This window comes from Hippoglossus stenolepis, chromosome 7 (assembly GCF_022539355.2).
Source record: "Hippoglossus stenolepis isolate QCI-W04-F060 chromosome 7, HSTE1.2, whole genome shotgun sequence".
NCBI classification, from domain to species: Eukaryota; Metazoa; Chordata; class Actinopteri; order Pleuronectiformes; family Pleuronectidae; genus Hippoglossus; species Hippoglossus stenolepis.
The window spans coordinates 10,947,745-10,970,392 of record NC_061489.1 but is presented as its reverse complement, the minus strand read 5'-3'; the positions used below and the strand labels follow the sequence as shown (position 1 = coordinate 10,970,392).

Sequence of the window (22,648 nt, the reverse complement as noted above, 5' to 3'; positions counted from 1 at the left end):
TGTGTGTGTGTGTGTGCTGTGGGTTAGAAAAATGGCCACAGAACCATAACAATAACAGACGTGCTGGAAAGAGCCCAGAGCCCAGAGCCCTCCTAATGATGTTATGATGTCTGTTTTGTATGTGTGCGTATATATGATTGGAATTCAGCACAGTCACACAAGATGGGGAGGATGTTGATTACATGTGCATTACATTAAAACTGTTCAGAAAATGTATAAATCAATAAACAATTATTTCCTGATAACATACAAAAAGGTTTTGGGGAGGGGGGTTATAACTTGAAAAGGAAAATTTTATTTGAAATACAAAAACCAATCTCAAAGGTATATGCGTATCAATCTTCAAGGTGATTTTGTGGAAAGCAAGGCAAATTGTCAGATAGTATAAAAAGTTAGATAGATATAAAAGAGAGGTACAGAAAACAAGAGGAGGAATGGAAAGCAAGTTGACACATGTAAGAAGAGAAGAATACTACAGCTGCGTAGTAGATGGATGGACACCAGGGGGATATTTGTTGACTTTTATTAGATGATTTAGTGTAGAAGAGGATAGAGTAGAAGCATGTTGCTCCTCTTCCTAACCCTTTTCAGACAGAAGATGAAATAATAAGTTATGTTCATTTGTTATTGAGTATATATGTGATTTATTTTGCTTTTTTTATTACTAATGTTGCTGCTTATGTTTTTTGTGCTTAATTTCTAACAATTTAATTTTACTTTTACTCCAATGTTCAAAATAAACTAAACTAAGTTCATGGGAAGCTACAATATTAAATTTGATATGTTGATATAATTTCAAGCAAAAACACTGAAGCACAGGTGAATTACAGGAATGCTGTTTTCGCTCTCCCAGGGATCCGAAGTGCCCTCCGTGCAAACAGAGGCTGTTGAAGTTTGACTCTCTTACTACGAGTCTGACATGGTTTATAAATTTGAGTGAACTTTGGCCCACTGAACAATAAACCCACATAAGAGTGGGATCCTTTTCACGAAGCATTTTTGCAAAATTCTAGAAAACACACCACAGAACAGGTCTTTTTACATTGGAGTTGAGCATAAAAGTTGGGATATATTAAGAAAACATAGATAACCCCCTTGGAACAGGCCCAAGGTGTGTGTAAGTGTGTGTGTTTGTCTGGAGGTGATATTCAGTAGGCGTAGCAGGAAGTTTATAAAGATTACTGTGTTTTCCTAAGGTGCGTCTCCATTCGTTATCCAGATTGTGACAATACAGGATGATGGCAATAAACTTAAATGCCTAAGCTTTGCATTCCAGTTGTCATTTTAAAAGAAGGAGGTACTAAAGAGACAGCTTTGGTCCAAGTTTATTTTGAGCGAACATGAACATAGGGTCATTCTGAAAATGAGATTATCTTTGAAGCTGAATGATATCACTTGTGTTTGGTTGTTACATGTCTTCGTTCCTTAGTAACACACATTGTAGTGATCAGGCCCGTTTCTTTTATAACTGAGACATCCCAGCGTCACTTTTGGCTCAGTGGACAGTTTCAACACTTTATCGATGCGAGTGCAGAGTGCAAGTGATATCGTGAGTAGTAGTTTTCCTAATCACATAAAAAATGAACAGTCACTTACCCCACAAAAAAAGAATTGGATTGGATTGATGGATGGATTGACTGATGGATTGACTGATTGATGAATGGAGGAACCAGGGATCAAACCACCGACCTTCTGTTGAGTGACCCTCTCTTCTTAGACTTAAGCAGTGTAGGTTCTAAAAGTTCTAATCAGGAGGGACGACTGACAGATTTTGTTAAAAGGGTCTACTGATCCTGAGAGTTTAAACTTAATCTTCTCTGGCTGAAGGAAAAATCTGTTGTCACTGGGCCAGGTAGAGTGCAAGGGTGGAGTCGGAGATTTCCAGGCTAAAAGAATACGTCTTCTGGCAAGAAGCAATAGATGTCGGACAAGGCAGCACTGTAGGAAAGTGGAGCACCAGAAATAGCTAACAAAGGGCTAAGTAGACATTACTGATAAAGGATGTAGGAGTTAGTTTCAGAGCACACTGGTAGTATAGTTTTCTAGCGGTGAAAGTGACCTACATAAAGAGAGGACACACTCTGCCAGGTGCTGTAGTGTGATAAACACACCAGATGTGAATGAACAAACTCTTGTGTCCCTGTAAGGCTATGAGCTCCTCGTACAGATGAAACAGTGTCTTGTTCAGCACACACACTCACAGAGACGCACAACCATACACATACACACTAAATGGCCCTCGCAGCTCCTGGTCAGACCTCTCATTATTTTTACTGCTCTCCACATCAAAGAGAGTGGGCGGCCAGTTTTGATCCTCTGGGTTAAAAGAATTAGGCTCTGGTTTCTATTTACAGGGTCAGGTTTTGATTAAGAAATCATCATTCTGTCTTTTACTGGGTCTTGTCACGAAAAGTCTCCATACCCTCAGGATGGGGACTGTTGTAGTGGTCTGTGGTACCCTCTAGTGGTCATGGTGGTACAATGCCCTGCCTCAAACTCTCATTACTGCATATTTGGACCATCTGCATTTGCATCATGTGTTGATGTCATCATCTCCCTCATAAAAATCTTTTGTCTGTATGTGTTCCTATTATTTTTTTTTAACTTTTAAAAATTGTTTGATATGTTTGATATGCATTAGTCATAATCAGATGTTTTCATCAGACTGACATGAAATGTGACGAGAATCCCCTTTGTGTTGTTCAATGAAAAATGTGCTAACTTCAATAAAAAGTGCAAAAATAAATAAATAAATAATATGAATATTAGTGTTCTCTGTCGTGGGAATGTAATAATTTATTTTCACTAATTTTCATCTCATGTGACCTAGTGAATCCAACTCAATATTGAACCCCTACCGTAATGATTGAATGATGATTTTCACAGTGATCCTTTCACTCATAGCTGCTGCACATTGTTTGGAGGTAAAGCGCCCTCTAGAGGCAGAGAGATCACGAGATAAGAGATGCTGCTGCTGGTTTCAAAGCTGCAACACAGTTTTAATATCTAGCAATAATTCATGATTAATAATTCTCAGAATTGGTTTACTCAAACCCACACCTTTTGTAAATCGGTTGTATGGACACCATTTATATACTGTATATATACATGTTTGATGCATTGCAGTATTTCCCTAAAGGCAATACACATATTTTTAATTAGATCTATATTGAGCTATATTTTATTTAACTAATTTAGTTTTATTTTTCTTATTTTGTATTTTACTATGACATTGCTCTTATTGCAGAGGTAACCTAAGATGAAACTCTCAGTTGTAGCTGCTGAATTCACCATTAAGTATTTTAACACACAGAGCCACAGATGTAATGTTTCACATTAAGCAAGAAAAAGGAGCCATGCGTAAAGTGACACATTTTATTAGCATTGTTGTTGTTGCAGACATAATTTGCACAAACTCACTCATTCAATATTAGAGAAAAACAATAATAAAATAAATATGAGGTTCTTTTAAAACAGTATTTTCAAGTTTTTTGGAGATATTTGTTATGAAAGTACACGCATCAGTTAATTAGTAAACCTATTGATTTATAGCATCTGTGCTTTACTGGTGAAGTAACAGTGTGCTGTTCTTACCCTGTATCAAAAATGACAAAAAATCTTTATAGACCATTTTGAGGATAGGCAGTAATCACTTACTTGCGTTACGCTTACTCTCGGATTCAAAATCATTTCTTTCGATTAAAGCAGCCCGCACAGAACAAGCAGCAGCAAATAAACAACAAACAAAGAATCGCAGTCTTCAGTTGCAATGTGAAAACTCAAATAACAGTGCAGGCTAACATTAGACACCCCCTTTATATACTGTGTATTTAAAACCCAACAGGCTCCAGGAAGGCGGCCTCTATCCTCTATTTCAGGACCTTTTCCCCCCTGTTGGGGGAAGGTTGGGGGGATGTTTGTGGTAATAGTCTGGTGGGGTGGGATTGGGGCTCGCATTCATCCCTGTCGGGACGTAATACATACTCTCCAGGTAGCTCTGGTCCAATGGTGGATGGTTCTGGGAATCTGACTTGGACCCCTGACCAGAGCGGTTCCTATAGCTGACCCCAGGCCCACTTGGATGCATCGTTGCTTCAGCAGAGGCCTCGGGATAGCGAGGTGGCTGCGGCTGAGTCTGGGTGTGGGCTGTGGGAGGAGGAGCTGCATAGGGCATGTACTGGGGAGCAGGGGCGTACATGTTGGGATTGTGGAGAGATGGGTAAGGGGCTGCTGATGGAGGATACAGGCCTGAATGGGACATTGCTTGCTGTGGGATGAGCACCTCTACATACTGGCCAGTCTCTGGGTCAAACAACATTTTCCTTAGGGGTTGCACAGGCACCTCGATATAAAAGTACTTCCCAGTCTCAGGATCTAGGAGCACTCTGCGAGGTGCTTGTCCATAGCTGCTCTCGGAGTACAAACTAGAGCTGTCACCCCCGTATTCAGAGCCATAGGAAGGCCCCAGGCTTTGAGGACCACACAAGTACTGGGGATCCATAGTAGGAAGGCCAGGTGAGTGGCTGTGGCCAGGATCACTGTAAGGAGCCCCAGACATGCCGGGTGGTTGCTGCTGGGGGGACCTGTGCATAGGGGCTCGTCTGTGGTCAATATGCTGCGGTGGTTGCAGTGGCCGGTCAGCAGTGCAGGCCTGCATGAGTGAGGGGTGGGGAGGGCAGGGAGGAGGCTGGTGGAGAGGCTGGTACAGGGTAGGTGGCTGGCTGGGACCAAGAGGACTTGATTTGGGGGAACTGGGATGGTAGCTCATTGGCAGAGGGTCAGGTCTGCACTGGTGGGGGCGAAGAGGGGGCAGAGGCCCCTGGTAAGGCAGCGCCTGGCCCGGAGAGTGTGGAGGGGCAGGGGGCGTGAGGTTGTGAGGGCTGCGGTGATGGTGAGGAGCTGTGAGACCAGGGTGGGAAGGGCAGCCGGCTGTGCAGGAGCAGGGAGGATGATGGGAGGAGGGCTGATAGCGATTTGACCTCCTGAGGCTCAGATCGGGGAGCATGAGTGGACTGAAGCTTTCTCTTTCATCGTAGCTTGGAGGATCATCCGAGGCATAAAAACGTAGGTCATCTGCTCTGTTGGGACGCTCGCCAGACAGTGATCTGCGGTACGATTGGCGTGTGTATCCTGGTACTTGTGTCGTGTGAACAGCAGCGGGTTGTTTCACATTGTTTGAAGTCGCCGGCATAGCTTGTTCATGAGGGCATGCCATTCTAGGATGAACTGGTTGGCTGTCTGGATTCACAACAGCTGGTTGGCTTGGCTGGTTGGCTCCAGCTGAGGTAGGTCCAGGGATTTGGCTTGGCATCAGTTCAGAAATTGGACCTGGAGCTGAGGTTAAATCAGGACTGGTGGTTGATGTTGGAGCTAAGGTTGTAGGTCTTTGTATGTATCTGGAGCTTTGAGGCGAGGCAGCAGGTTGTTGTTGTCCTCTGTCGTTACATGCTTCTGCCTCTGGTGGTGCTGTCGACTGGTTTGAGAGATTGGAGATGGTGGTTGCTGTTGTTTTGCTTGGTGGAGGTTTGAGGCTGGACACTGCAGACACAGCCAGTTTTCGTGTATAGTTTGATGTTGCTGTGGACTCATTGGAGATCTTTCTATAGATAGTCGGTGAGGACACCACAATTGTTTGAGCCCTCTCTTCAACTTGTGGTTTCACAGTCGATGTTGTTACTGATGGTCTCTGTGCTTCATTTGGCGTTGCTCCTACATCAGCAGGTTTAAATTTGCAACTTGGTTTTGGAGGCACAATTGGCTTTGTAGAATTTTTAGCTATGGATTTAACTTCAATGGTTTGAGGTCTATTGTTTACCGTGGTGTTTGCTGGCATCTCTTGTTTCTGTGTTTCTTTAGACAGTGACTTCACCTCAATTGGCTGTGGTCTGAATCTCCTTATTGCGGGGGACCTCGGGGGGAAGGTAGGATCTAGTCTTTTCACTGCTTCAAAATCTCCTACATCCTTCTGTTTTGTGAGAGGTGGCGTTTGCTCCTGGGAATTCCTCAGTGGTAGAGGAGTGCTTTTTTGTTTTCCTACATCTCTGATTGGAGGTTTAATGTTAACTACCTCAGCTTCTGTGGTCTTTGTAAGCGTGTCTGTGTTTTCAGACACTGATGAGAGGCCAGACGTGGTGGAGGATGAGGAGAACGTCCTCTCTCTATGAGACTCGCCTCTCCAACCATCTGAAGACAGGATGGTCTGAAGGGGGATCTCCATGCAGTTTACATGCTTACGGGGCGGCCCTTTCCCTCCAGCTGCATTCTGTACATCGCCCCCCACCACTGCTCCAATATCAGCTTGGTAGCCTTTCTCCTTCAATAACATGGAGACTGAGTGGCCACTGCTGCCAGAGGTGGTGGGCCCAGGTGAAAGTGAAGGAGCAGGGACTTGGATTGGGGTGGGAATCTTTTCCTGCACTGGAGATGCAGATGTTTTGGATCCATCTCTTATTAACACCACAGCAGTGGACACCTCTCTTTCCTTACTGGGCGGTTTGGGAAGGCTTCTGAGCAGGGGAGGTTTTCTGTCAGTGGTCACAACAATAGGTTCGACCTCTTTGTCTGGCATTTTGTGCATTTCTGTCACAGCCTCTTGTGTCTCTGCTGCCTTTTTTAGATCATGTTGACAGGATTTGCCATTTGTTGTGTCTCCTATTGTGTTTTTCTCTTGTTGTGATTCTCTGCTCACCTCAGTGACACGTTCTGGAGAAGCCAGAGGTTTGTCACCTGGGTTTGCTTTCTTGCTGCATGACATTTTATATTTGTCTTCTTTCCAGCAAACAGCCTTGTATTCTATTTGCATTGGCTGAGGACGATGCAGAGGCTTTGCTTTGCTTTGAAGAGGTGGAGGAAAGGTTGGCAGTTTGGAATCTTTTACCTCCTCTTTCTTTTCCTCTTCCCTCTCCACCCTGTAGGCCTCTTCCCTTGCTTCCATCCTCATTTCTTGGCTTACTCCATGTTCGTTCCCTGCTATGACCTCTTTCCCCCTCTTCTCTTTTACTTCTTCCCTCCTTTCCTCATTAAAAGTTTCCATCTTTTCGTCATTCACATCTGATGGCAACCCAGCACGAGGTGCCTTGAAAGACAGATTATAAGTATTTTTTACAAGCTGCCTCACGTCTCTAACTTTGTGTATGGGGGCCTTAATTTTATTATTGGCATTTCCTTCATCTTCTTCTGTTTTCTCATACACACTAGTCTCTGCCCTGTCTGCCTTTTCCCTGTTAGTTATATCCAGTAAAGGAGCCTCAAGTTTGTTTTCTACCTCAGGTGTAAGGCAGACATTTAGAGAGGTTTTCTTTTTCTCCACAGCTCTGAGTGTAAACTGTTGTGGTTTTGAAGTGCAGGCACCCTCGTCCCCCTCCTGCAGTTGTTTATGGTCCTCTGTGTTTTCACATTCCTGGTCTCTGTTTGTCATCCAGGCCTGCCCACTGCCAGCTCCAGTAGCAAAAGCAGCTCCTGTGTTCCCGGAAGCGGAATTTGCTGAGTCACCACCCTCCCTTTCGTCCCAGATTTTAATGCCATCTGCTCGCCGTACTCCAGTTCTGGACATTTTACTATCAAATGGCACTTTCAATTCTGATCTCATGTCAGATCTTAAGGCAGTTGCATTCCTGCTCGGAGAATCAGCATCTTCACTGTCAGTCTGAGAGACATTTACACTTCTGCTGCTGCTGGATGAACTTGGCCTGTTACTGGTTCTCATTCCAAAGCTTTTTGGTGATTTGGCTTCGTCCTTTGTGCTTGGTTCTCCTCTCAAAGGAAGACACTCAGGTGAGAGACCATAATCTGACAGAGGCGTGGAACTAAGATTATGCCTGTCAGGATTTGGGGATACTTTCTGTATTGTGCTCTCTGTTGGTGGGCTGTTTTCATCAAAAGCAGGGCTCACGTCTTCTGCCTGGTCATCAGGTTCTTTGTCAACACATTGCATCTTCTTGGACAGTACACTCTTAATGAGACAGGTGGCCATCTTGGTTTTAGTGCCTGTTTCATCCAGTGAGGCAGATTTCTGGAGTTTGAATCTTCTCTCATTTTTTTGATTGGGCTCAGGGCTGCACTCAGAGCGGTAGCAATCTTGTGTTACTGCTGGTGTACTGTGTTGTCTCATGAGTGTCTCTCTGGTGTGACTCTCTAGAGACGGGCTTTCCACCATGACTGGTATTCCAGGACTACTATTTTCACTACTCTCATCCTGCTTCCCGTCAGCATTATTCTTTCTCTTCAGCTGGATCTGTCTCTTTGGAACTCCTCTTCTCACCTTCCTGGTGTCGTCTCTTTCCATAGACACATCTACGCACTCAAAGCTGCCCAGCTCATAGCGCCTTGATGGATCTAGTCCATGTGAGTAGTACGCAGATGATTGCTGGTAGGAGAGTTCATCATTGTCCAGTTTTGGAGCAGAACCCCTGAAGTCAGCGTATGCCTGCCAGGTGGGATTTACCCCAGCGGGGCTCTCCTGGGTAGATGGTTGAGAAATGTTGGTTGATGAACGGTGGCTGGAGTTGTACATGTCAAGGTAATCTAGCTCGGGACTTGACAGGCTGCGGAAAGCCAAGTCTGTGAACCATTTCACCTCATCATCTGCTTCATCCAGCTCACTTCCCATGCTGGAGCTGGAACTCCTGCAGGGCCTGCTTGCAGCTGTGCGTCCTAGAGCACTTTTTTTGTTCTGGTGTGTCGGAGGTTGAAGCCGTCTGCCTGGACCACCACCTCTGGGGTCCTGTTGGGAGGCAAGTCTCAGGAGACTCTGTTGTTGCTGTAGCTGTCTGGTAGCAAGTAAGCTCTCTGAACAGGAATGCACTGTTGGCAGTCCCTGACGGGTCTCTCTGCTTGTGGGAGCTGCACTGCGACTCGCAGGCCCTTTTCTATTCCTGGCATTGAATGACAGCTCAACCTGTTCCCCTCTGTAACTGGCGTCCCCCTGCCACCCCTCCCCCTTTTCAGGGACGCGCTCCTCCCTCTTTCTCTCTCTCTTCATCTCCCTATCCCTTTGCCTCTCCCTAACTACTGCTCTCTCCTCCTCCAGCTGCATTTCCCTTTCCATCTGCAATTGCCCTCCTCTTCCACAGTAGGCCTGGCTATTATTGTCAACAGGGGCAACATTGGGGTTTTCCCTGTTTGTCACCACTGTATTCAAATTACCACTTAGTGAGGATGCTACAACCTGAGAGGGGCTGTGGCTTCTGTTCTGCCACTGTCGGTATGGTTTCTCAGGGGCTATGATGTGGACAGGTGTAAACCTGGTGAGTGGTGGAGAGGGCGTCCGTCTTCTGTGAGCACGGTGGGCCATGTTCTCGGTGAACCTCTCTCTGTTTTCACGTCTAACTTTTGTTGACGGATGTCTTCTTGAGAGCTCAGGTGTACAAGATGATTTCAAGAAACTGCTCTTTTCAGAATTTGGTGAACGAGAAGTGAACGGAGGCTCTGGTTTCTCCAGTCTCTGCACAGGTGAGATGGATGTAGCCCTGTGGACAGGTGAAATGGTGGGGCTCCTGTCCTTAGAGACTAGAACATTAGGGGAATGAGACTTGATTTCAATTGTTGGATTATTAGAACAGTCTTCTTTAGGACAAAAATTATAGCCAAAGTCTTGCTTTTCCTCAGAGAAGGAGACTAAACTCAAGTTATCTTGAATGTTTACTTCCTTTGTTTGTGCTTCTATCTCTGTGCTTTGTTGTGCAAATGAACTCTCTATCTTGTCCTCTGCTAAGAAAGGTGACGTAAATACAGGTGAACTAACTATGACCACTGGTGAACTGCTTTTGATTTCAGGAAGAACTGATGTGACTCCTTTGTCTAATTCAAATAAGGGTGACACGTCTTTTGACGAATGTGTGGGGTACTGTATTTCTGTAATATCCCCTGAAGAGGACTCCTTCTCGAACTCTGGTGTGTTTCTCAGAGGAGGAGTAGGCTGTGTATACTGAGAGCGGTACTCTGCGAATAGGGTTGCTGGGGATCTCTGCTCAGGAGATGGGGAAACAAGTGACAGGTCTTTACTTGGGAGATGCTGAGGTGAGGGACTTTGATGCTTTTGAGAGGAAGGGGTTTGGTATCCTGGCTCAGGTGTGGGAGTCTGTTGCTGTGGCTGAGGTGAAGGCGTTTGGTACCTGGGTTGATATGACAAAGTTATTTCAGGCTGCAGGACAGAGTTTGTGAAGCCTGATGTATGAGGCGAGTGTCGTGGCGTACCAGTGGACCCTGCTGTGCTGCTCTGTACACTGCCTCTGCTGTGAGTACGGCTCCCTGCCTCTGGGGACACAAGTGTCCTGTGAGGCTCAGTGGTGGAGAGACGAGAGAGCTCCGGAAAAGGGGATGTGTCCCTCTCTTCTGGCTGAACAATGCTGTAAGAAATCCCTGTGATGTGAGGGGATGAGTCGAGGCTTCTTGATGAGGCAGAGTAAGTGAGAAGCTCAGGTGAGGATGCTGTAATCCTGATTTCAGGTGAAGGAGCGGTATGTCTGTGCTCTACTGGAGAGCAGTAGCTCCTAGCTCCAGGTGATGGAGATAAAGTATAACTTACCACAGGCGAGGAATCCTGGCTCCTGTTCTCAGTAGGCGTTAAAGGGTATCTTATTTTCAGTGAGGGGCCAGGGGAGGGAGTTCTCGTCCCTGTGGTAACCGGAGAGGCAGCACTGAGCAAGCCAGGTGAGGGAGCTGTGTGTCTAAATTCAGGTGAGACACTGGTCTCCACCAGCTCAGGAGATGTTGTTACTGAAATGACAGGTGAGGGAGGTGTGTATCGTGGAGCAGGTGTAGAAACAGTGCTGCCTCCTTCAAATGATAACTCTGTTTTTGGGCTCTCAGGAGTAGTTGTGGTGTCTCCTTCTGCAGATGAAGGATTTAAAATCAGCTCAGGAGAGTGGGGAGGCTCTTCTATATCTGGTGTGTAGCCTCTGCTGAAAAGATCAGGCAGGGAAACCCTCCTACTTAGCTCAAGAAAAGGAGATGATGCTTGAGTATTGGGGGAGTATTGGTTATTCTTCAGCTCAGGTGTGACTGAAGTTTCTCTTGAATGAGACTCTGTACTACTGGATCCAGGTATTGGAGATGAAAGATTGGCTTTAGATTCAAAGGCTGACTCTGTAAAATCTAGCGAAAAATTGTCAGGTGTGGACTCAGGCAAGGGACTGCTTTGTTGGTTCCTTGGATGAGGTGAGTTTTGTGCCACCCTGAAGTCAGGTGAAGACTGGGTGTTCACTGATTCAGTGGAGGATGAGCTGACACAGGTCCTCGGCTCAGAGCACGGACTTGGATTTAAGAATTGATGTGCGGGGCTGTTGTGTTTGTCTTTCGAAACAGGAGTGAGTCTCTCTGGTTCAGCTTCTAACTGATTTTGTCTTGGACTAGGTGATGACGGTGAATGTCTTATCTCCACTGCAGAAGAAGAGGAGGGGGATGTTCTCCCCTCTGGAGTAATGGTGTAGGAGCTTTTATCTCCAGGAAAGGGCGTTCTCTCACCAGTGTTGAGGGCTTCAGGTGGTGGACTAGCTCTACTAAGCTGAGGGACTGGTGATTTGCTTTTTCGTTCGAAGTTTGGGCTACTGTCCTCAGAGATGTCTAGATGCTCTGAACTCAGTCCCTCGCCCTCTGACTGCCACGTCTCTGAAGACGGGCTCTGCAACGGGGGGCTGTAAAGCCTTTCTCTTGAATCTTCAAATCCCTCCTCTCCTTCACTGGAGCCGTGTGCAGTGTGGTAAGAGCCTGAGTCATTCAAATCATCCACCAGAGGTGATGCAGCAGCTGTCCCGTCCACCTCCCTCTTAGAAAGGACAAAGGCCCCTACAGCAGGGCTGCTGGAGAGGGAGGGCGACTCACAGTCGTCTCCAAAAATGTCACACAGGCAAGTGGTCTCGGAGATGGCGCTGCGCTGAGTGGGGACGTTGATGATGTCAAAGAGTTCTACGTGGTTGGGGGTGCCGTCACGATGGCAAAGGGTAAAGGTGCGGGGCGCACTGCGCAGGAAGGAGTAGCTGTCTCCTTGAAGAGTCCAGCTGTCCATCGCTAGTCCACAAAATTCAAATTATCACTGTGGCCAGTCCAGTCCACTCTCTGAGTCTGCTCTGGGATCTGTTCCTGGGCTGGAAAGAAGATATGGTCACCTGGAGGATGTGTATTTCATTCATTTAAACCAAGAGCAACATTTGACAGGCAGCGCTGCAGACAAGTGTTTCTGTTTTGTTGCCAGCAGTAAAAGAATATCTTCAACCCCCAAAAGGGGTTCAGAACATAAATATAACTCACTCTGTCACTATGCCTTAAAAAGCAGCAGCAAGCAAACTGAAATGAATGAACTGAAGAGAATATACAAATGTTCACTAAAAGTTGGCAAACACTTAAGTTACATACCAGAAATTTAGTGTTTTGCCACATGTGCTTAAAGGTTCATAAGATTAATCATCAAGATATTCTTATATATATAAGAACTATAATATAAATGCATCTTATTTCAAATTTTAATTACATTATAATTTGAGATAAATTTATCTTACATTATTTGCTCTGCCAGATACTGTACATACCTTTTATCTAAGCTCTCCACATTGCCTTGGTGAGAGACTGACAAGAGAAGGAAGGGCTGCTCAATGCACAAGTAGAGAGCGACAGAATGAATGGTACTATACCTTTGGCCAATGATGACTCTTTCCCAAGGGCATTGAGTTGCTCTGTGTTGAAATGTCTGTCTGTCATCCAGTGAGTTGCCTCTCAAAATCACCAACACGCTCCAAGCTTACGAGACCTCGGTGCATATGCAGAATCCAGGACTGAGCAGCTCCGCTCAGTCTGGCAGTGCCACGCTGCCATGTATCAGACTTGAATAGAAAAAGCAAACACGGGCATCTCGCTCAGACATGTTACATCCTCCAATGCCCCCATCTCTATTTCTGCCCCTCCCTTCTGAGCTGGCCACGGGGTAAGCACTCACTGACTCTAACCAGGATCTTTTTTCTTCTCCAAACTGGAGTTTGGTTGGGCAGTGGCTTTTCAGTGGGAGCTGGCCTGGGGTGCAGCGCAGGGGGTGGGTGGGTTTATAGTTAGAAGCAGGTGCTGATCCAGCCAGGATGAGTGTGCCTGGAATTTGACACTTAGAGCCGGCTCAGTCACAGGGCTCCTCTATATATAGACCCATATTATCAGGGCCATGATAGCCATAGCTTTAGCGGGGCACGGTGGTGGGGAAAGAAAGGGGAAATACCAAACTCAAAGTGCAGCCACACATTGTCCACTTGACCACTACTAAGAGGCTATATTAAGCATCAACACTACAGTTATTGTACACATGTATGCATGTGTGTATATGTGTGTGTATGAGTGAGGGTGTGAATGCTATGGTGTAACTGGGGTACAACAGGTCAAAGGTTAAGAAAGACCACCCGACTTACAGCGCTCACATGCAAAACTCCTAAGGTAGCAACACTTGCATAACTATGTTATGGTGCTCACATGTTTTCTGTCACGTTTTTCCTGTCAATGTCTGGATATCTTCTTTTTCAAGAAAACTAGTCAAATATAATTTCAATTTTCACACTTAAGCTTGACTGTCACAACAAATGGGGTCACATCAGTTATTGTACGTTTTAGAATAACAGTACTCTCTGAGCCCCACTGAGTCTGTCTGAGCATGTTTGATGGTAGTGAGTTTAAGCCTCTGTCCATAACCCAACACCTCATAACATTACCATTCATCATCAGTCATACTGATGATGACGCCGATGAGTTCTACACCGATGGAAAATCTTTGATTGCAGCCCGGATTGAATGTTGCATAAAGTTGTCACTGTGGGTATATTATATCTTTAGTATGGAAACAAGCTATGGTATGTGTGTCATCATGCATTTGTTATTTTGGCCGAATCTTCTCTCTGAAGAGTCTAACATTGTCACGAGTGCATACATTGTCGGTGTAGCTGTCAGGACACGAGTCTCTGACCTTGGTGCGGTTAATGCAACGGCTTTAAACTTGCAGACCTTTTCAACAGCTACATACCTCTTTTCACCATTCATTCTCTATAAATCAATTGATGTTTATAGACTCCAGATCCACTTTCAAAAATGTCTGGTAAGTAATTTCAGATTTCACTGGAGGCTGGAATGGCATGACAAGCGTGGATGATCATCCCTCTGAAGTCTGAGCAGAGAAGATTGGATTTAAAGCATGTACAGTAAACTACAATACACTATTTCATTGCGATTTGTAAATACACATTGGTATCACTTGGGTACTGTGGAGTAAAAGTGTAAAACAATGGCCTTTGAGCACAATACAGTTGCAAATGGTTACAGAGGATGAAATGCATACAGTACATACATGATATGGGTACGTGAGTTATGAGAGAGTGCAAACTAAACTGTACAGAGATGCTGATAAATTTGAACCTCTGCGGTCATGGCAGCACAGCAGACTGGAGGAGGACTCACAGGGAAAGAATGATGAGCACCTCAGCAATGGGGAGCTTTAGTCTACATCACTGTGAGATTAGATCACACCAGCCTGCCCCAAGTCTAAAGGCCTCACCCTCTCACAAAGCAACACACACCGACAAGCCGTGCCTGGGCAGCTATTAGTGAACAAACATGTAAAACTTTTAAATCAAGGTTTTGGCGGGGATGCTTATGTTCTGTGACACTTCCTTGTGTGTGTGAAGATAAATAAACATGAGTTACTTTTTAGAAATTCATCACAGCTGCTTTTTCCTGCAGAGGCTCTGTCTGGAGTTGTTGACGCCCAACAAGGGTCCAGTCTCATGAGGAGTTATTTAGGTGCTAGTATTCATGACAAACACAAATAATATAAACATAGGATCACATTGCAAATCTATCTTTTTGAACTGACCTAGTTGCTTTTTTAGGGTGCTATGATATGCATCAGCAAAGTCTAGACAAGCAACACAATAAAAAATATTGTCTATATTCTAATTTTGGTGGATGAGAATATGTACTAATATTATGCTCCACTACATAGTTTACTGAAGCAATTCCAAGTAATTTTTTAGATTAAATCGTTGAATTATATTGATTTACAAATAAGATCCATTGCATTTGCTACAGGTCAAACTAAACCTAAAACTCGATCCTTCATATTAAACAAACAGCTCCGTTTTGCCCAAATACAAAATGAAAAGGGTATTTACACGCTGATGCTTCAGTATCCTGTGGCAACATTCAGGGAGTGGATTGTGACACAGCTTCAAAACTTCATCGTGTGGGAAAAACATCGTGATGAAAGCTACTAGCCTTGGATGTCCCGGAGGAAATACGACTTTTATTGTGAAACGTCCAGCTGAGGCCGAATGCGACACCGGAAGATCCGCATTACAACTGCTGGTGAAGTGTTGCCATTACAGGCAAGTGGCTAACGCTAATGTTTGCTAACTAATCAGCACGACAGGTGAGTGTTTTTTATTCTACCACATCTTAAAAATGAATTAAACGGTTCTGGATGTTGTAAGTGTTGGGATGATACGAAATGAGCGGGTTGTCATTCTCTCCTGAAATAATTTGGACCGTGTCAGAGAGCAGCAGCTAACGTCAACTAGCTAACTAGCCGCTAGCAATGGCGAGCTTTTGTGGCTAGAGACTGTGATAGCGTTTGTTTATGTTAGCTCTGCTGTTGCTAAATATTCGCAATGTCCGCGTCGAATAAAACCATATTGTCAGCGGTTGGTGCCACTTCAAGTCTATCAGTAGTAGCCGCTAATAAAACTACGTAACGTGGTGTTTGATCGGTGAAACATCAGTGCTGCTTGCGTTTATGTTGTTGCCGTAGGTGGACATTTTCTGTGTTGAGCTCACAGACGGTGAGTTTACAGCAAAGCTGAGCCCGAAACGATTCATAGTTTTAACGTGATACAGCAGTAATCACAACGGGGAACGTAATCCCAGGTCAATTTATCATTCTCTGCCTCGGGATTTCATCAAACTTTGAGAAGCTAGCGGCGGCTCACGTTAGTAAACACCAGGCCGCAGAGTACACTGTGTGCCTGGTTGTCATTATGTTCAGGCCTCGGTGGTTGTTAGTGGAGCCACACCAGGCCAAACTTTGAGTCAGGGCAGGGAAGGAGAAGTTCGTCTTTTCCTTATCTCTGCTGAAAATAACGACTGTCAACGGTCTTTAAACGCATCACTGTGCCTCAGAGCTTCTGACAGCAGCAGCGTGACAGTCAGGCTGTCAATAACATATCAGTTCATTTCAACATGGGCTTTAACTCTGTATTAAACACAATGGGATCCCTAATCCTTTAATCAGGGCCATGGAACGAATTTGTACGTTTTTATTTTGTGTTGCAGCAAACTACAAACTACATAAACTGTAAAGAAAAAAACAATAACATCACAATCTAGAGCCTGGTTGAAACATTGGCTGGGCTGGCGAGAGGACATTGTTGTTGGGAAATACCAAACGTATGTCTGATGTATTATACTAAGTAATTGTTTAATTCTTTTCTACTGACAAGGATATTCTTTGGCCTGCTCAGCACATATCTTCATCAGTATTCTTAAAAAAACAAAGCATTTCATGAATCACTACCAAAAAGGATTATTTTTTATGTAACGAGGTAAAATTCTTAGTTGATTAAGAACAAGTTATTTTTTCAAAATAACCTCATTGTGTCGTTTCAGCTGCACAAACGTGAATATTTTTGGGCTTTTCTTTCTCTCATGTAACGTTTGACAAGTAATTGGAAGACATCAACTTAAAATTGTGTGAACTAGAAGATTCATGTCTGCAATGAAAATGGATATAATATATATAAGCATCAGCGGATATACTGTTATCAAACTCATAGCTACCATGAACTGTTTTTCTCTTAAATCTAGGTGTCAGTGTTGTGTGTGTGTGTGTGAGTGTTCCAGCCAGAATCATGGAACAGTGTGCATGTGTGGAGCGGGAGCTGGAGAAAGTGCTCCATCGCTTCGTAATGTACGGCCACCAGTCTGAGGAAAGGTTAGACGAACTCCTGCGCAGTGTGTGTGAGATCCGAGGACAGCTAGTGGCATTTGGTAAGAAAATCTTGCACACATACAGTGACTGAATAATTAAGATACAACTTTTGTAAGTTGAGTGCATTAAATCAAATTTTTATATTAGTTTTGATTTATTTGTTCATCATAACAAAACAGACACATATTGTTGTAGACGGTGACAATTTCTCCCTTTTCTCTCTTAGGAGTACAAGACGCAGACTTGTCGGTCTTGTCTCAGACTATGGCCCAGTGTTGTAAGAATATCAAAGAAACAGTCCAGATGCTCGCCTCCCGACATAAGGACATCCACGGCAGTGTGTCGAAAGTGGGCAAAGCCATTGACAGAGTAAGGACAGGCAACAACTTCAAAATTAACTTAATAATCGAACAAGTTCGATACACAAAGAATCATCTCTGAAATGCATCGTTACAGAATTTTGATGCAGAAATCAGTGCTGTGGTGGCAGAGACAGTGTGGGACACCCCAGAGAGACAGAAATACCTGAGTGAGACCATTGTGGAGCACCTGTACAGACAAGGGATGCTCAGTGTAGCAGAGGATCTGTGTCAGGTAATTAACAGTGATACTTTTAATCTCATGTTGTTTGGTGTGAACTTACCTGCAAGACTGTGCGATAACCTCCCTCTGAAAGTCGCAAGTTAAGTTTAATGTTGACACTGTTTTTCTCAAGATATAAGTTGTGTCATTTTCTAGGAGTCTGGTGTAGTTATAGACATGAGTATGAAGCAGCCTTTCCTGGAGCTGAACAGGATCCTGGAAGCTCTGAGGATGCAGGACCTCCGGCCGGCACTAGAGTATGTTTTCTTTTTCTGTATCAGCTTTGGTTAAGAATTTTAACTGATTTCTCACACTGCAGATGTAGAGATGATTCTGTATAGGTTTATTGAATCAAAATTTATTGCCTCAGAAAAGTGAAAAAATAAATGACTAAAAAACTTGTTTCATAGTGGAGTTGACTCTAGATGTTTAACACATTTACAGAATTTCAATATCGATGATTGATACTTGTTTAATGTCAAATATATTATATTCAAACCAATGATGGTGATGCTGATAAATTACTAACTTTAGAATGATCCGCTTAACCAACGTGTTGACTTTAAATCTGACTGTACTTCATGTTTGTGTCTTCCGAGGTGGGCTGTGACGAATCGGCAGCGCCTCCTGGACCTAAACAGCAGTTTAGAGTTCAAGTTGCACCGCTTGTACTTCATCAGTCTGCTCAGTGGAGGAATCGGCAACCAAATGGAGGCCCTGCAGTACGCCAGGCACTTTCAGCCCTTCGCCTCTCAGCACCAGAGAGGTAGGAACCATATAGAGGCATAATCACTGTGACGTTCCCAACACAAACACACAAGATGCTTGACCTGAGTTGTGTTGTACTGTTTTTGTTAAGAATTAAGGACCCTAGAAATTATTTGGTATTCGTTGAATAGCAATCACAATAGCAAACCCTTCCTCATAATGACATTTTAATTATTTTCCTTATTGTCAACCCCTACACTTGTTTGTCCCTTCAGACATCCAGATCCTGATGGGCAGTCTGGTGTATCTGCGTCATGGCATCGAGAACTCGCCGTACCGCAGTCTGCTGGAGACAAATCAGTGGGCAGAGATCTGCAACATCTTCACCAGAGATGCCTGCGCTTTACTGGGCCTCTCCGTAGAGTCTCCACTTAGTGTTAGGTAGGAAGATCTCATCTCGGATCTCCTGTAATATCTTTACCTTCATACCAAAGTCGAAACTAAAGTTGAAACAGTTAATTAGTCGATTTTTTTTGTCAGGTCAAGATGTAACATAAACAATACTACTGCATTGTCACTATGCAGCATTATTTAATCCTGTTTGCTTGATATTTCTCTGCAGTTTTGCATCAGGCTGTATGGCCTTGCCAGTGCTGATGAACATCAAGCAGGTGATAGAGCAGAGACAGTGCAGCGGAGTCTGGACACACAAAGACGAGCTGCCTGTGAGTCTCTTCTGAATGACCTCAAAGACCTTACTTTTCTTTTTCTTTCAGCATTCGCTAAATTCACCCCCCTCTCTGTTCATTTAGATTGAAATTGACCTCGGTAAGAAATGCTGGTACCACTCGGTTTTCGCCTGTCCAATCCTTCGGCAGCAGACCTCAGAGAGCAACCCTCCCATGAAGCTCATCTGTGGCCACGTCATCTCCAGAGATGCCCTTAACAAACTGACTAACGCTGGAAAGTAAGTTCGAAATGCAACTAGCTTCCTGTGCAAAAAAGGAAATAAACTAAGGCATTCTTGATGTGGAAAAAGTAAAAAAAACCTCGGTTAGAGTGGCTAATGCATGGCAATGATACAGAAATGCACCTCTGTGTTGCGGCACACTGGCTGACATTAGGGTGACTAACCAGAATCAAAGGAAGAACAAGACATATATGGGCCTGGGTGATATTAGGTGACAGGTCAAGTGACATCATGGGCACATTATCAAAATAGACAGAGCAGGTGACTCAAATTAGAGGAAATAGCCACTATTAGACAACACTGTAGAAAAATATACAAATATAGACACCACATTAAAGAGACGAGAACACAAACACATCCTATAAAATCAAGTTATGAGAAAAGAGGACAATCAATTTCTTCGTTGAGACCAACCTTAGTTTGGAGAATCCCACATTTTGTATATAAGTACAAATAATTTGCTTTAGGAAAGGTGATATAAAGTGTATAAGTTTCTAACATCCTGTACCTGATCTCCTCCTCCTCAGGTTGAAATGCCCGTACTGCCCCATGGAGCAGAACCCGTCACATGCCAAGCAGATCTACTTTTGATACCGCTCACTCTACTCACGAGTAAGGATGAAGTTCCCTGGAGCTCTTCACATTTCCAGGACCATTTTTTGCTCTGGCAACTTTCCTCTGCCCCTGGCCTCTCGGGCCTGTTATTGTAAGCATTAAGGTTTTACCCCAGTGCTTCACTGGACAGCCTTGGCCGCCCCGTTTCCACCTCGGACCCTCTCAAGTTTGCGTAGTACACAGATTCCAGCGAGAACTACAACCTGTCGTAGAGTGAGGAGTCTCTCAGTCATGAGGGCATCCTCACAAAGAAGCACCTCTGAAAAAGGATCATTCATTGAAACTCATTTGCAAATGCCTGCAGAGTTATTGGCTTATCTTTTTAAATATGTAATACTTTATAGTGTTTGTTTGCTTGAGTTGGATGACTGCTTCTTTTTTCTTTTTCCCTGACGGAAGCAGTGAAATGACTATGGATGGGTGTGTGTGGGGCAAAGGCATAGATAAGCAGTTTTTGACTTCAGGATGGTAATAAACTTCTGTTACACATGAGAACAACAGAGTAACAAACTGTGTAGTAGGTTTATTATTTGGTGGCGAGGGGGGACTGTGGAGGTCTGAAATCAAAGTCTTGATTGTTGACCGATTACTCCTCCATAATGTAATACAGGCCTCACGTAGCTTGAAAGTCGGCTGATGTATCCACTTGATCAGTGGAACGATTAACTAACTTATCAATGGAGGAACGGCTTTTTTTTCTTTTCTTTTTGTGACTGACTGCACCAGCAAGATCTCCCTCATTATAGAAGCCATGTGTCTTGTTCTGTGTATGTATTTAACAAACGATGACAAAAAGGAAACAAAAAATATATACTACTGTGAAATGTGCTTCGTTTCTATTTTTCATTGCAACCGCCAGCACCAGCTCATGTAAAATAGTAAATTAAACTGAGGAGCAACGTGTGTAATCAACTCTCCTGTGTAACTTTCAGAGCTAATGGTTGGAGCGCGCCATCGCCTCACTCTGACCCCCGCATCGTGTTCCCTGAGCTTGCACGCCATGTGACTTGGAGATGTGAAGTGTGTGACAGTAGCCGTATGGTCTGACTTGCAGTGACTGTAGGCTCGTGATTCAGCTTTACTCGTCGTGGGTGGGTTTTGGACGGGGGGGGGGCGGTCGTGGGTCCTCTGATCTTTGTGGCTGTTGTTTGATATATACTTAGAAAATGCCTCTGCTGCATAGGTTTGCCTTTTTATTTGAGATGAAGTCAGAAGAGATGAAGCATTTAAAAAAAAAAAAAAGATCTATACATTTCCTCAGGGCTCATTGTAACAGTTCATACCACACCTGGCAGTTACAAGAAACATTACACATTTCACTATTGAGGCTGATAGATTGGGTGTTATGGGAGTTTGTATATATTATTCAACTGGTGACGTGTGAAGCCAACACTTGGGGAAAGGGTGTCACAAGCGAGGCTTCTGGATGTACAATATGGTTTCGGTGATTCACACTAATTGTGCGAGTGTCCTCTTGAAAATGGTGATGTCACCTCACACTCCAGTGAGGCAAATTTCTTCAACAAGCACTGCACCAGCACTGCTCACACCGACTATTGCAACATTACGCTTGGTTTGAAGTCGCAGTTTATGATAAACGACTCCTGGTTTAACGTTTGTCTCGTGTGGAACTTCAGAGTTTCCTCCTGTTTTTTGTTGTTGTTTTTTTTCCCTTATGTTTACAGTCATTCATCGCTTCTCTCGAGTGTTCCCTCGGATCGACTGCTAGCGCTCCGTACTTTCTGTTAAGTTTTTGTCGAATGATTGCATTTCCTGCTTTTTGTGTGTTATGCAGCCTTTATTGTAAATATTTATCCTCGACCCTGTTTCATATACTTGCATCTGAAAATAAAAAAAAATAAAAATTTATACTCCAATGCAGTTTTGGAGGCTTGGAATGGCCTTTGGTGGTGGACTGCTCCTACCATGTCTCACTTGACTGTAGCTGCTCGGGCCTTTTCCCCCCATCTTCACCACTTGATGGCGCTAGTGCTACATTATTGATACTTGTACTATATAGCCTCAGTTTATTAAATCTCAAGTAAGAGGTTTCAATTTGAAGTTTTCACATTTGTATTCATAAATAATTCACTAGTATTAAACAACTGTCACTTCATCAGATAAACAGCAGTCCTGCTGACGCCGTTCAGCGCTGCCGTCCTCCTCCGGAGTGATAACGCGTCTGCTAAGAATCTCTCCTCATCCCACTTCAGTAAGTCACTCAACCTCTCCTGAGCTGTGCAGTTATATTAAGCCCCAGTTTATATAATGTTTTAGATGCCAAGGTAGAAGGGCCTTGTGAGTCAGACGCAGCCCATAACTATTCAGATAACCAGACCCTAAAAAAACAACACTTGCTTGTGCTGTTTCTCACTTTCCACACGTTTATATAAATGCTCACTTGTGCAGACTCATAAATACAACACATGTAACACCTTTAAAAAAGAATAAATCTAAATCCCCACTGCTGCCAAGTTATCCCTGAAGCTGTGTTCTGGTTTAGACATCTGATGGTTTCCATTGAAGTGCTGATTTTCCTGAGCAAACAGCGATCCGCCTGTGTTCCTATCTCAGCCGACCTTCCACCCCTCTGCCGTCTGTGCTGCAGTGGATGGTATGTAAGGGCTGGCAGGGGTGGAGCAGGGAGGGCCTTACAGAGAGAGGCAGAGATAAGGATCCAGGGCTAAACCTCTAAAAGCCACATTAGTCCCAAAAGCCTCTGCCGCTCTGTTGTTCATTCCACCATAAAGCTCCCGTCCTTGGGTTTTATTGGCAGGCTCTGGAGATTTTAAGCCCCTTCAGATCAGCCGGGCGTCTCGGAGGGTGAA

At 44.2% G+C, this 22,648-nt stretch overlaps 2 protein-coding genes across 3 annotated transcripts; one reads left to right on the top strand and one right to left on the bottom strand.

Annotated features, from left to right (window-relative positions):
* Positions 1-3,361: 3,361 nt before the first annotated feature.
* Positions 3,362-13,009, bottom strand: si:ch73-43g23.1 (serine/arginine repetitive matrix protein 2). Of its 2 annotated transcripts, none has more exons than XM_035161357.2 (2): positions 12,525-13,009; positions 3,362-12,083 (listed from the first exon to the last, which is right to left on the bottom strand). In XM_035161357.2, exon 2 carries the CDS (start codon positions 12,002-12,004, stop codon positions 3,875-3,877), a length of 8,130 nt encoding a protein of 2,709 aa, XP_035017248.1. In that variant the 5' UTR covers positions 12,005-12,083; positions 12,525-13,009; the 3' UTR covers positions 3,362-3,874. The 2 variants fall into 2 exon arrangements, with proteins under 2 accessions (XP_035017248.1, XP_035017247.1); XM_035161356.2 differs by having other exon boundaries at positions 12,627-13,009.
* Positions 13,010-15,262: 2,253 nt separating this feature from the next.
* rmnd5b (required for meiotic nuclear division 5 homolog B) lies at positions 15,263-21,697 on the top strand. The gene is made up of 10 exons (XM_035161363.2): positions 15,263-15,391; positions 16,822-17,004; positions 17,172-17,314; positions 17,402-17,539; positions 17,684-17,784; positions 18,127-18,293; positions 18,511-18,676; positions 18,858-18,960; positions 19,048-19,202; positions 19,733-21,697. Exons 2-10 carry the CDS (start codon positions 16,866-16,868, stop codon positions 19,794-19,796), a joined length of 1,176 nt encoding a protein of 391 aa, XP_035017254.1. The 5' UTR covers positions 15,263-15,391; positions 16,822-16,865; the 3' UTR covers positions 19,797-21,697.
* Positions 21,698-22,648: the final 951 nt, after the last annotated feature.

Bases quoted from the DNA above. Each gene is read 5' to 3' on its own strand.
- rmnd5b (XM_035161363.2), top strand. From the start codon at position 16,866: ATGGAACAGTGTGCATGTGTGGAGCGGGAGCTGGAGAAAGTGCTCCAT. The intron at 17,540-17,683 runs GTAATTAACAGT...GTCATTTTCTAG, and splicing joins TAGCAGAGGATCTGTGTCAG to GAGTCTGGTGTAGTTATAGA. The intron at 17,785-18,126 runs GTATGTTTTCTT...GTGTCTTCCGAG, and splicing joins GACCTCCGGCCGGCACTAGA to GTGGGCTGTGACGAATCGGC.
- si:ch73-43g23.1 (XM_035161357.2), bottom strand. From the start codon at position 12,004: ATGGACAGCTGGACTCTTCAAGGAGACAGCTACTCCTTCCTGCGCAGT.